General features: G+C 42.1%; 1 protein-coding gene across 1 annotated transcript in view; it reads right to left on the bottom strand.

The window, feature by feature from the left end:
• mrps5 (mitochondrial ribosomal protein S5) overlaps positions 1-4661 on the bottom strand; it is an 18099-nt gene extending 13438 nt beyond the window's left edge. Inside the window, exons 1-2 of the mRNA XM_062519865.1 lie at positions 4594-4661; positions 3400-3537 (exon numbers count right to left, since the gene is read on the bottom strand). Of these exons, the coding sequence (XP_062375849.1) occupies positions 3400-3537; positions 4594-4642 (187 nt within the window). The 5' untranslated portion in view covers positions 4643-4661. The remainder of the gene's footprint in view (positions 1-3399; positions 3538-4593) is intronic.
• Positions 4662-15000: the final 10339 nt, after the last annotated feature.

The raw sequence follows: 15000 nt of genomic DNA, 5'->3' as shown, positions 1-15000 counted from the left end.
ACATGCCAAAAAACAACAGTCAATATAAAGGGAGGAAGTTTTCCACAACAAACAAAGCGGGCAGTAGCCATATCAATCATTACAAATAAAATGTAAACCGAATGTCAGATTTCAATCAGACTACAAGTCAGAAAGATCCCCCCACGCCATAACAACCAAACTCATGACGACACACAAAGATACACACACACATACACAGACATAAACCCATACACTTTTTCACGAGAATAGTGAATTAATCCAATCTTAAGTGGCCTCTCTGAAACTCCCCATGTTTGTCTATCCTTGTTAGCCTGCCAGAGTTTTCCAGCGGCTTGCTACGCTCCCCATCCGGCGTTGGGAGATGCGGGGAGCCGTCTGATGTTTGCCGTTGGCCCAGAAGTGTTAATTAGGGCCTAATGAATCCAGACGGAGAGGACCACCTAGTCCAGGGGTGGCCAACCAGTCTAGCATGAAGAGCCAAAAAAAAATCCACAAAACTCAAAAGAGCCGCACAACAAAAAAGATGTCCATACTACAACAGCACAACATTAGGCCTACAGTTATAGCTCCTTTGTTTTTCATTTAAAGTAAGACACTTGGCAGATGCTCAATGATCATTGAAAAATGATCAGTCGCAAGCAACAAAGATCAGACACACAACAAATTCCCCCTCACTGAATGACTTATTACCATGAGCAATGCTCCAACAACTAATAATGCAATGTGACCGTCAAATAAACAAAAAGAAAACGAGTGACTGACGTCTATAGCCATTACCTTGTAGCCTACTCGCAAAAGTATGTAGGAAATGTTCAGGTTTGAAGCTTTATGAATCAGTGGCATATCAAGTACCAAACTAATGTGTAGGCTAGAAACACCTCCGCAAATGAGGTTATGTTTTCATCGGGGTTTATCTGTTAAGCAAGATGTTAAGCGGAGGCGCGAGATGTTAAGCAGGATGCGCGAGGCGGAGGTTTGCGATCTTGGAGTGCTTTTGTTTTGATTACTTTGACATATTAACCAGAAGGGTTATGCTACAAAACGATATCAACCTCCTTTTTAATGGCACGTGTTCCTTCTACTTACGACTAGCTTCAGGGTATTCCTGATGATTGCAACAATAGCATTAAACCTGGCTGAGAATAAACACGTCTGCTTCTTTTTGGCAAATTCCTATCCATATCATGACGGTAAAATAATTATTGTTAACTATTAATACTTACTTTTGGCAATAGGCTACTATCAAATTCTGAAATTAATTTTTATTTACCGGAAATAAAGGCTATTTCAAAAAGAAAAAGTTTAAGTCCGAGGAGAAGGGAGAACATCAGTTGAGCATCCGCGAGCCGCACGAGAGGAGGCAAAGAGCAGCATGTGGCTCGCGAGCCGCGGGTTGGCCACCGCTGACCTAGTCTAATGAAGCGTCAAAGCCCAAACAAAAGCAAGAGACAGGGAATGTCCTAATGCTACCTGACAGCACCATCTCACACACACACACACACACACACACACACACACACACACACACACACACACACACACACACACACACACACACACACACACACACACACACACACACACACACACACACAATCACACATGGCATAGGTGAACAATCACATACATCACACACACACACACACACACACACACACACACACACACACACAAACACACATACAGACACAGACACACACACACACACACCTATATGAACAATCACACATGGGTGAACAATCACATCCGTGGACATGTTCAGGTCAATTCTCACCCTCTCACATTCACCCGCACACAAAAGAGGACTCTGGCAAAATAGGAATCCGTCAGGTTTATGAACTTGTGCTGAATGGTGAGATTCTGGAAGAGTTGCATTCTAATAAAAGTATATTTTGGACAGAGCAACATTAAGTCCTTCCTTTTCTAAACTCCTACTGGCAAACAAGAAAAACATCAAGCAGAGACTTTCATACTCTTCTCTTTCATACTCCATCATCCTATGTATGAGCAATTGCTCTAGAAGCTTAGATAGATTTTTCCACTTTGAAATCTTTAATGTAGGGCAGAGATTCTTAAACGTTTCATGTCTAAGGCACACCATGGTGCTTCCAACACTACTACAGACAAGATTATTTTTTATAAAAGTTGTACATTTCAGACAATTTAAAGTAAGACGTTGTGATGTTAATGCATTTCAAAACACTACTCTAGCCTATTTTCAAAAACTGGTGTGTCTCAAGAGAACAGCGAGCAATGCAGTGAGTACATTTACCATCTAAGCTCACACATGCAAAAAGTAAGAAAGAAAAACCTACAGTAGCATTCAATTATTCAGGCCCATATGTTTGGCTAATTAAGCTTCCTCCACACACGGTACATCTAATTAATAAATATGCACTGGATCCAATTGTTCACACAGGACCAGGATGATAAAAGAAAGCAGAGAAAATCAAAAGTCCTTGATCTTTTATAGTGGATTAAAATGCTACGGCACCACGACTCTCCACAGCTCAATGCTTTAAAGTTAGAAAAGGCATCAGAAGTAGAGAGAGAACAAAATGTAGTATGGGTTCTAATAACACTGGCTAAAATAAATATAATATTTTTAATATGAATAACCATGTGTGAAAGTGTAACTTAATCCATATCAAAACTGTATATTCTCTGGAAACTGACAGAGCCAACCTCACTTAATGGAGCAATCTTGTGTACGTCACAGTTTGAATTTGACACGAAGGACAATTTGACCTGAAAGACTGTAGGATTGGGAGATATGAAAGCTTCTCTGGAGTTGTGACAGCTAAAGGCTAAATTCACATCCGAAAGCAAGTGACATTCAGCAATCAAAGTACAGAGGGGACTTAAATCAAATCGTTCTATTATCATAATCCCCGAGGACATCTGTAATTAGGGCTGTATGATTAAGTAACTATTAAAGGAGAATTCCGCCAATTTTTCACATGGTTCTCTGTTTCTCGAGGTCACCGAGATACTGTTGGTGTGATCTTTTTTTTTTTTTAAACATGTCCCTGGAGCGAAGCTTTGTAGCTGCCTGACTGCTCGTGTCTTTTTTTTTTGTTTGTTTTTACTTAGTGACCTTGAGAAGCAGAGATCTATGTGAAGAATCGCTGGGATTCTCCTTTAAGTTTAGTCCCTTCAATCCGTTTCCATGCCAAAAATCTACACCTTGCCTTGATCCAAATACTCATCTAATGTAAAGACACAAACTAAAATGTACATACTATGCTTTGAAGCCTTTATCAAAACACTGAAAAACAACATTTTGGTTTATGCATCATATCAGACCAGTTCGGTCCGTCACGCCAGAGTGCTTCCCAATTGTGAGATATCGAGAAAATGTTTGAAAGAGAACTATGGTCACACTGCTAAAAGATAAACACTTTTATAAATACTTACACTTATTGAAGAAGCTACGATGTCTGGTCTGCTGCCATGAAATCACAGCAGGCGCTGCGCATGACCAGTGCGAGGGGTTTGGTCTTGAAAGGTGAGAAAGCTGAAGGGTACCACCGATCACCCGGAGGGACGTCACCCCTGTCATGACAGATACCATAGGCAGTTGAAACAAAGATGATTGTGTATAACACAATTCCCCGTCATGGCTGGAGACTGTGTGATATCAGTGAACAAGTATGAGTGTCACGACAAGTGTACAAGTGTTTTCAAAGCATCATTTCATGGGGTTGCCTGAAATTCAAATGGGGTCGGCTGAGATACTGGGTATTTTAAATTTGACTACCACGCAAATTTAACTTAAAATGGACTTCTTTACAATCTAGCTAAGTAAAACTACCCCAAGATATTTAAATATTTTAAAAAATGTAATTGATGTAATCTTGCTTGAAAATCAAAGTACCGCTAGAGACTGGATATTACTGCAGAGATGAGATGCGCGCTCTCACAACGTGTTGTGAACGATTGGGGTCGCCAACGCTTTTTGATATTAGAAAAAGGATCCCCAGCCAAAACAGGTTGGAAATCGATGTTTAAAAGAAACTTGTAGCTTGTACATTTTATCAACGTCTGTGATTCATGAACTGTCTGTAAAATACAATTTAGTCTGCATCTGCATGTCTATTTCAGGCATCTGAAATGTTTGTTACTTTAAATGTAGTATGATCATACGCAATATAAAACCAGACAGCTAGCAAAACGTCACAGTGAGAACTCGTGCAGGAGACACCAGAGCGGAATCAAGGATATTTGGAGACACTGCCCTGAGTTGCGACGTTAGCTAACTCAGTTGTCGCGCTACACTGTTAGAGATTCATAAATTCTCCCGACATTTTCACCCCATACGCTTTCCCGACCATATGTACACACTGTATTCTACTACAGAAATCTGTCCATTCAAATTAAACGCTCTGATCGGGTTGCCTCCAGGATGTCAGTGCATGTTATGACCCCCAATGCTTATGTCAAGGCATGACAGATTAGCAGAGGCTAAAGGGAAACCACTTCGGATATCTGCCTGCTTGCATACTTAGGACATTGATTGTTATCTAATAGACAGCAAAACGAAAGACTACGTAATGTAATACAATTAAATATATCGCACATACATTATAATTAAATGGCTGGAAAGAATACCTCCTAGTGATGTACGGAGGGCACAGCACACCCGTACGGCCGCCGCCATCTTGGAATTTTACCGGTCCTGTCGAAAATAACAAGTAGTCTAGTGAAGTGCCTGTTTGTATGGAAACATCAAAGCCCGTCTAGAAATAAATGTCTGAGACTTCTCAGCTTTTGCGGCCATGTAATAGGGTAATATTATTTGCTGTTTTTTTTACATTCAATTTACATTAAACCAAACTGTTGGTTCCCATGCACGGAGAGGAAAACTAGCCTATCTTTCAACAGGAGACAATGACCATCATCTCACGTAGGCTACGTTTTTGTGACTTTGTGACCATTTGTGACTTTTCCCCCAAAATGTGTTGGCTATCATGGGTTTCATCAGGTCCCTTTCCACAGGTGTATAATCAAGCACCATGCAGTCTGCATTCATAATCAAGGTGCTTGATTATAGCCTAACACCTGTGGAAAGGCCGAAGGGACCTGATGAAACCCATAGCTTATAAGCCTACATGTCCCTCTAACTTGAGACACAAATGAGTAAATTGAGTAAATGGTATGTTTTGTAGGCTATAAAGATGTAATATAGCAGAAGTTTAAGGATACTCTGTAGCATGGCATCACTGCCCATCTGGCCAATGGCCATTATCAGCAAATTACAGATATGGTCCTCTATGCTCTCTGCTCTCTGCTCTCTCTTCCTCAGTGCACAGGTGCCACTAGCCCTGAAATGTGACCACAGGAAGCCTCTCTGTTTCCCCTTATCAGGGTAGTTTGCCTCATGAAAGGTTTTTATCTGGGCAGAGGGGAAATGAGTGCGAGGGCATGAGAGAGAGAGAGAGAGAGAGAGAGAGAGAGAGAGAGAGAGAGGAGGGGGGGGGCTTCATCATTGCATCACACTCACTGTCACCATGATAATCACTGGCTAACATCTGCGGGCGGAAAAGCGCTGCTGCAGCGAATCTCCTGGACAGCATTACCAATTTTCTGTATGACAGGCCAAGCTGTCAGGGAACTCGACAGGAAACAAATTAAGATTCAGTCTGTCGTCAAGGCAATGCAGAACAATGGCCAAGCAGAGCCCTTAGTTTTAATCATAAAATCTACAGGAGGCAAATACTGCCAGATTATGCTGAATAATGAGCAGTCCCTGGGGGCTCAAATTCAGAATGCGCCAAAAGTTGGTGGTTTCTTCTGTGTCGTACACCCATACCAATGTATAAGGTGTGTGTGTGTGTGTGTGTGTGTGTGTGTGTGTGTGTGTGTGTGTGTGTGTGTGTGTGTGTGTGTGTGTGTGTGTGTGTGTGTGTGTGTGTGTGTGTGGGGGGTGTTGTGGGGGTGTTGCGGGTGTTGATTAGGGCAGGCAAATCTTTATTTTTTTTTGTGAAAGCATATTTTGTTTGAGACATTTGAGTCATTAAAATGACTCTGGGTCTGCATCTTGTGTGAGTGACAGGACAGCCGAGCTCCTTAACACGAGCCAACCAATCAGTGAGTATACTTTTCAGCTATGTTTTGGCAGCCAGTCTGGCAGAAACTGACTAATTAATGTCTGTCTGACCCTCCCTCGGCCCTGTCCGTGTGTCCACGACATAGCAAAATGTGCATCCAACACCCAGCCATCTTGCAGTTCCTGTTTGATTTAAGACACGTGCAAGTGTCATCCAAGGTTACAACAAAATCCTGGAAGCCTATAAGCCTATGAAAGTATCTTACAACAGGCAATTGATTCTCAGTAATCCATTTTTGGTCATGGTCATGCTTAATGTTTAGAATGCAATTGGTACCAAGGGCAGGAATGTATGGGGGAACAGTTCAAGGTCAGAGTTTTGATAGGAACTGGGGTCATGGCCTGAATTGATTTCATATGAGGTCCCTCCTGTCAGATGCGTTTTTAACTGCTTAAATTATGGCTCTGTAGTACCAGTGCATGGTAGACGAACTGGAGGTAAATGAAGCACTGGAGCGTAAAAATTGTTTTAGAAGACTGGTCTAATTTTAATATTTGAACATAAGGTACGTGTCGCTATCACGTCTGGTGTATAGCCAGTTCCAATGATTACATGCATGAATGTTACAGCAGTTGATGGAATGCTTCAGCTAGGTTCCTGGCGAGGCCTCTCTGTTAGAATATCTTTCCAAGCAGTTCATGAAAATATATAGGGGCCAAAAATATAAGACAATATTGAGAAGAGTTTGATTCCAAAACGCTGTCTGTTTTTAAAAACATTAAAAAGTCATGTTATTATTCCAGGAAATATCTATCAAATTGCAGTTGTGTTGTTTTGATTGAGTAAAGATGAGTGAAATCACAATATTCCAAAACATTTATACTGAAATTACTTTTAAATAAATAATAAGAATACTTATGAAAATTCATTACAATGGTGTATAGCGTTTTGTACCAAACTCATTATGTACACAGCTGGACACAGAGTGGTATGAGAGAAAGAGAGATGCAGATAGGTAACTTATATGTTCAAATACAGTTAACATAAGTCATGTGGTCACTTTGCATGTGTACAGGGCAACATAATTACCAATCACGCAGGCACACACACACACACACACACACACACACAAACACACACACACACACACACACACACACACACACACACACACACACACACACACACACACACACACACACACACACACACACACACACACAGACAGTGCTGTTTCGTGATCACACGTCTCCCAAGGTAGTCAATTGCCCCAGTGCCTGATAGCCTATTTAGTATAATTTTGTGGAGGAAGAAGCCAAATCAAAGGATAAGTAGGGTCCCTCTGACAGGAAGACTATGAGCGCTGAACACTACTATGGGAAATAATCAGAGAACAAACACGCGCTTTCGTTTTTCTGGAGTTTCTTCATCCTTTTTTCTGGCATATACTGACATGAGATGTCCTTTCGTGTCTGTGTTATTATGGCCTTCCATTTTTTAGTCCTTTTGCTGAAAACCAGTCGTCTAGCACTGTGACATTCATGTGGGGAAAATGGCGTTAGACTTAATGACATCATTTCAGGTTAATAGCTTGGGCAACTTTGCCAGCAAATGGCAGTCATTTGAGTTCTCTGTTTTGTTTTTGCAGGCTGAATGCTCAAAGGAGACCAATCTCCTCTTAGTTAATTTCCATGCTCTTTTACAGAGCCAAAAGAGGATTGCAATATTGGAAAGCGGTTAGAGCTCATTAGTGTAAAATTTGCAAACGCCTTTAAATTCAGAATATAGTAATCACAGAACTTTGAAACTGCTGCCAGAGGTCTGTATAGGTCATTTGCACAGGCATGCCAGATATAGTAAACTCCTATAGAGCACATAACACAAACTGTCATGCTTAAGATTTCACAAACTTCTATTACGCACAAGTACACCCTCATCAAGTCTTTGAGACTCATTTGAGAATGCACATATAGGCCTACACAAGCACTGAAATCCTGAATGTGGTAGCACAATCTCTCTCTCTCTCACACACACACACACACACACACACACACAAGTGGGCTCACTGCCGTGTGTTTGTCAGCAGTTTTTACTCTGGAGAGATGTCTGCAGGCCACACTTAGGGGAGCGGTTTTATTTTAGATCACAGATGTGAATTCACAGCCACTGCCCAGGGAGATGCAGCGGCCGTCTTCATCTCAGGAGATAATGGAAAAGGAGGCATCCCGGGCACAGCGCTTCATTTATGTCCTCACTATAGGAAACAAGAGCACATCACTCTGGCAAAACATGAAACAAAGCTTTGGCCCATCTGCGATTATTGGTCCTTATCGACGTCTGGAAACAAACATCCTAACGCTGGTGTGTCAGCTGTCCCCTAGCAACACACAACTGGCTTCTTTTGATAAACGTGTAATCTTCTCTCCCTCCCTCCTTCTCTCTCTCTCTCTCTCTCTCTCTCTCTCTCTCTCTCTCTTTCTCTCTCTGTCCTCCAGTCTGCGTCCTGTGGTGTAGTGGGCTGTGTATTCTTTCTTTTTGATGCAATAATATAATGCTCTTACAATCTCAGTAGCCGGCCTCCGCACAACAGGAAGCCCCAATCATGATGATGGAGCAGGGTTACAATAACAAAACACATTACGGTAGCTAATGCCTCTCTTCATAATTTAGCAAAAAAGTTAGAGAAATTGCATCAAGGCTGATGAATAATTAAGGGAACTTTGTGTCAGATGAAAAATTGATGGAGGCAAATCTTGTAATATTAATTGGAAAAAGCTGTGTTTTTAGGCAAACTTTGGCCTCTGTGTGAGAGAGAATGAAGGAGTGTGTGTGTGTGCGTGTGCGTGTGCGTGTGCGTGTGTGTGTGTGTGTGTGTGCCCGCGCGCGTGTGTCTGTCTGTGTGTGTGTGAGTGAGAGAGAGAGACGTCCCTGGGAGACATGCTGAAAGAAATAGGAAGAATGGATGGGGGAAAGAAGGATGAAGAGGATAGAGAGGAGTAATTGTTTACTTGGAGTCAGTAGATTGTAATGGGTTAGTTGCGGCACGCGCTACAGACAGCGCCTCAGTCATGACGGCCTCATCGGATAAACAAGGTGCCTCGTGGATCAGAATTAGTCTGATTAGTGTTACACAAAGACACTTCACGCCATGGGGACAGGGTTTTAGAGAAGATGGCAGACAAGGAGAAAAGGAGAGGAGCATGAGAGGGAGAGGAGGGGAGAGGCAGCGAGGAAGAGAGTTGTTAAGCATCTGACAGGTAGGGAAGGTGACCATCTGAGGAAGAGAGAAAGGGATAGAGGAAGCGGGAGGGGGAGGAGGAAGAAAAGATTAGCCCAGAAGGAGGAAATCAGAGCTGACAGCATCTTGGGAACACAGGAATAAAGAGAGGTGACCCAATATACAGGCAGGCAGGCAGGCACAGATGCACGGGCGCACCCACGCACGCAGGCACGCACATACGCACGCAGTTGGTTTCTTCCTCATGCAAACTTCCTCTATCTTCCTCCTTATCCCTCTCATAGACATAACAGCTGCATGCATTTCATTTCATTTCAACCACCTCCCTCACATACTGTACTGCGCCCCCCCCCCCCCCACCACCACACACACACACCCCAGAAAAACTATGACTCAGCCGAATGTGTGATGCAACATCTTAAGCCCAGTGAAGTGAGGGAAGTGCTTCTTGGCAGCTAGCTGCGGCTAAAGCTGGAGCTGTGGTGGTGGTGCGGCGGTGGAGGTGGAGGTGGTGGTGCGGCGGTGGTGTGTGAAGTGTTTTCATGGTCGGCCTGAATTATTGATTCTCTCCCTAATTCCGAGGTCACTGACTGCAGAGGAGGCTTCCTGCTCAGGTCAGAGCTCAAGGCGTTTAGGAGGGGCAGGGAAAGGCCAGGGGGAGGGGGATTTATTCAGTGTGTGTGTTTGTGTGTGTGTGTGTGTGTGTGTGTGAGTATCTGCCTATTTGATATTCAACCCTGCTGAAAAAAACAGCCTGACCAGCTAAAGGTGGTTTGCTGGTTGACCAGCTTGTTAACCAGCTTGTTTGACCACCCTTTGATGGTTAACCAGCTAGACCAGCAAAACTCTCGCGAAAACACACCTTCAGCTGGTTTACCCAGCTTATGATGGTAATTCAGCTGGTTTTGATTGTCGTACCACCTCAAGCTGGTCATTTTAGTTGGTGTTGCTGGTCTACATTGCTGGTTTTTACTGGCCACGCCAGCTTATGTTGGTCATTCTAGAAAACCAGCTTGACCATCTTTGTCAAGCTGGACAGGCTGGTCACCAGCATGACCATCTTAAACCAGCTGTATCCCAAACGACAGGCTGGTCACACCAGCACGACCAGCTTCCTCAGATGGTCACGCCAGCATGTCTAGCTGGTGGCCTAACCAGCTACACCAGCAAGACCAGCAATAAGAACTGTGTTTTGGGCAAAGACCAGCTAAAACCAGCTAAAACCAGCTACCAGCCTAAGCTGGTTTCTTGCTGGTTTTTTCAGCAGGGAAAGTATGTGTCTGCTGCAAGCTTTCCATACAGAGAGAGAAAGAGATAAGGAGAGAGAGAAATAGAGAAATAGAGAGAGAGAGAAAGTGAGAGAACAGAGGGAACAGAGAACGGACCTTTTAGTGTCTCGCCCTGCACAACTGCACAAATCAGCCATTAACCCACCACACCTGATACAACCAGAATAGTGTCGACCTCTCTTAGCTCTGCTCTTTTCTTTTTCGCTGTTTTTCCATCCCTCTACCCTGCCATCTCTCTCTCTCTCTCTCTCCCTCTCTCTCTGTTCTTCATTTGTGTGTGCACTCCTTCGTAATCCCTCTTTTCTCTGCATGTCGGAGTTTGAACGACCCAGCGCCCACTCTGGCCACTCATCTCTCTCTCTCTCTTTTTGTGCAATGTAATGATATGTGTGAAAAAGAATATCCTTATAAGACAATAAAGACTATCTATCTATCTATCTATCTATCTATCTATCTCTCCGTCTCTTGGTACGCTCATCCTCTCATTGCCCTTCCCTGTCTGTCACCATCACATCTCTCTCTCTCTCTCTCTCTCTCTCTCTCTCTCTCTCTCTCGCTCTCTCTAGCTGATCGTTTCACTCACGCCGCCTGCCTCAAGGTATCATTCCTCCCTCATCCCTCTCTTTCAACTACGTTCTTTTCTCTTTGTCTGTCCCTCTCTTCTCTTCACTCTCTTTCACTCGTCTTTCAGTGGGATCCCATCCCTCTGTCAGTGAGAATGAAGCATCTATTTATAGGCAAGGCACAGCTTAAACTCCTCCGAAAATGTGCCTTTAAATGATCGTCATTCCATAATTCATTAGCACACATTCAGCAGTTATTATGCCTCATGAATTATTAAGAGGGCTGAATTATTCAGAGAGAGATAAAACAGGCTTGGTTTAAACTCGCCGTTACAATTGGCCAAATGTAGTATGAAAACCTCCCCCCAAATACAGTGCATATACTACATACTGATCTGAGACCAGTTCAAAGCAAACCATAGTAATACATTCGTTATGCTTAAGTGACTCTGTCACCTGCACAGTGTGAGTGTGTATGAAAGAGAGTCCACTGGTACTGCTTCTGTCCACCATTCAACATCACACAGCTCATGTCAATATTTAATGTTTACATAATTACACATTTTACTCCAACGAGGACATGTAAATACATTCTGACATGATATTATGAATGTAGTGCATGAGTGAGAGTAAAGCTTTGTAATTACTCTGAATCCGTCGCTCTCGGGGTGTCATTAATCATTCAGGGTGAAGTGTGTCAGCCGTAGTGTCAGAGGTGAGGTTTATTTAACCACCAGATGCAGGAGTCACGCAACCGAGAAGACTGTGTTGATGAATGGGGGCAGAATTGAACTGAAAACACTCGACTCATATGGTGTCGGTACTCACTGTTCCACCTGTCAGGCTGTTGGCACACAGGCACCCAAACTGTTTTGAAGGAGAAGTGGCAGTCTCTGAATGGCTCTTCCCTGTTGCTGCTGGGGAATAAGGGTTGCTGTTCATAAACAATAGGTGCAATTATATGATCCAGTTCTCCATGACATGTTACCAGTTTGGTGACTGATGTGAACTGACGAGAAGAAATATTTCTGGGGAAGAATCTGATTGTCTGTTCAAGTAGTTTACTGCCAGTAACAGCAACTTTTAAGTATGTTGGAATGTTAAGAAAGCCTTTGTTAAGGAGGCCTTACTCGAACATAGAGCTGACAATAAAGATGTGTTCTAATGCTCTAGGAAAAATAAATGACAATTTCCTCATGGAATGTGTGGAGAAAAGCTTTTAGTACCAAATTCAATATGGTTTATGTTTATGTTCATTTTTCTTTGCAGGCAGTTTGGTCCAATGTGATTTACAATGACATCATAAACATTGCTTAAACATTAAACATTATACAAAATATTAATATTAGCAATAGACTAAATAGAGTTTAACAGAGTAATAACTATTAACATATACAAAACCACGACTCTGTTAGGATAATTCTGGCTGCTAGGAAGCTAATAAAGAATACTGTAACTGACAGAAGAGTTCCACATCTCATCTACGACTGATTAAAAACCAGATGTGCCGCTGCATTTTGAATCATCTGTAATATTCTCACTACACAAGCAAATAGACCAGCTAAATTATATCACCTAAAGAAGTGGTGTACATGTAGAATAGAGGTACCAAGCACTTATCCCTGAGGTACACCTGTGGTGAAGTCGTGAGGCTTTGATACTCGTTGATGGCACTGATGGAGGATTTTTTTCACGCCTTAAAAGGGCTTCAATGAATTGAAGGAAACACCAGTATTAACAGGGACACCATGCCATTAGTTTATTATCAACAAGATAATTAGCAATATTGCGTTAAAGCATTTTGGAAAAGAGTTTTTCTTTTTTCTTATAATTTTCAAGACAGTATAGGCTACCCACCCATATACTGTAAGTATGATGTGATCATGCTTGCATATCTTCCTTTATATCAAGGAAAAATACTTTGTGTCTCATGATATTGTCTTACATTCATGTCACCTGAAGCATGTGGTAGGAATATCCAGTTCAGTCTTGTGGAAAGAGGCACCCGTTGCTCAAGCGATTAGCATCATTAACCTCTAGTGATAAGAATTAACCCAGAGTAGGTAGCAGATGCTACTGAGATAGTATTGAGAAGCCTTTTTATGGTCACCTTTCAACCACTCACTATATAAAATAATTGTTCAATTTTGAGTCATGCCCTTACATGACACAGTTTTATTGCATAATTTATTGTGTTCTGCGTGGTTATAGCACTATAATTTCACTCACTATAATTATAATCGTGACAACAATATGAGTTCAACTGCAGTACGTCGTCAGCAGTTCGTTTTCCTCATTCCTCAAAAAGATTATATTGCAAATGTGGGCTTAACATCATTATGACCCTTGATCAAATTTTTGAGACAAAGATCCAAAAGGCAAAAACATTTTTTGAAAAAAAAAAAAAAAAAAAAAGCTCCAGCATCCCATTCTTTTACAGTCCCTGAAGGCCTGATTGCAGATCCATCTGAAATACTGTTGTAATTATCTAACGTCTAAAATTAAACTGAGTAAAATATCTTGGTAATAAAGACTGGACAGCTCCATGAGCTAGATTACGCAACAGATGACATTTATCACACATGATCTGTTAAAAACTAAAAGTCATGGATCAACGCAGAAACTTTAATTCCATTTAAGATGCATTAGTACAGCGTTTTATAGTTTTGTAATGGCCAGGATAAAAAAGAGGAGAGATAACAAAGTATGTGCTGTGTATGCATATTCTATTCAAAACAACACAGCATTGCGAACTGAAGGGTTTGAGAATTTATTTGCTATTTGCACTGTTGACTACCCTAACTCACTTGACGGATCATAAAAATACTTGCGCTTAACTGCCACAGAGCACACATTCACTGTAATTACCCGATGAACAGAATAGTACCAGTATGAATAATATTCAGTGTAGCTGCTAGTTTCAGAATTAAAAACTGATGTGTTGTACTTAGCTTTTTGTATTTAATGTACATTGAACTTTTAGGTGGGATGGCCTTGGAAGGAGTATTACTCACACACACACACACACACACACACACACACACACACACACACACACACACACACACACACACACACACACACACACGTACAAGTACAGTACCCACACAGGGAGGGGGGGAGAGAGTCTCATCCTACAAAAATCCATTAACACCTCGGCCCGATCTTCCCTATCTGATGAGATGATCAGTGGCATGTGCTGAAAAGCTGGGATTGATTGCCTGCGTGGTGCATGGTGCACATCAAGACCTGATGCAATCGATAGCGCAGAAAAAGCGCTCAGCCTCATTGGCCCATGTATAGATCCTCATATTACAAGCAGGTTCTAATTACCATGTGTATTCATCAACCATGGATAACTCACAGCGGAAGAGAGGATGGAGAGAAGGGGAGAGTGAGAGAGAGAAAGGGTGATGAGAGATGACTGAAGACAGAAGAGAGAAAGAAAATAATGAAGTGATGATGAGTGGGGCATTTGAGGAGACAAACACAAGACAGATATTGAGAGAAAGATAGATTCTTTAGATAGATAGATACAGTAAATAGATAGATAGATAGATAGATAGATAGATAGATGAATGGACAGATAGATAGGCCTAGAGAAGGAACACAGAAGTGAGAGAGACAAATATTAAGAGAGGGAGAGAAAGGGAGAAAGATAGGTAGATAGAGGGAAGACATGGTATGGTTTGGTGCATCCAGTATCTCTCCAGATGGAGGGATATGTTCCTAAGAGCTTCTCCAAGCTAGCGCCAGCCGTCCAAAAGCTGTGAGTTGTTTGTTCCTGTGTGTTAGAATCATTTGTCTACATGACAAACAAGCTGTCCAAGAAAAAATGTGCCGCCATCCACCATGTCACCATGGCAATATGGACACAC

This window comes from Sardina pilchardus, chromosome 18 (genome assembly GCF_963854185.1).
Source record: "Sardina pilchardus chromosome 18, fSarPil1.1, whole genome shotgun sequence".
Lineage (NCBI taxonomy): Eukaryota > Metazoa > Chordata > Actinopteri > Clupeiformes > Clupeidae > Sardina > Sardina pilchardus.
This window is presented reverse-complemented; position numbering and strand designations above follow the sequence as displayed.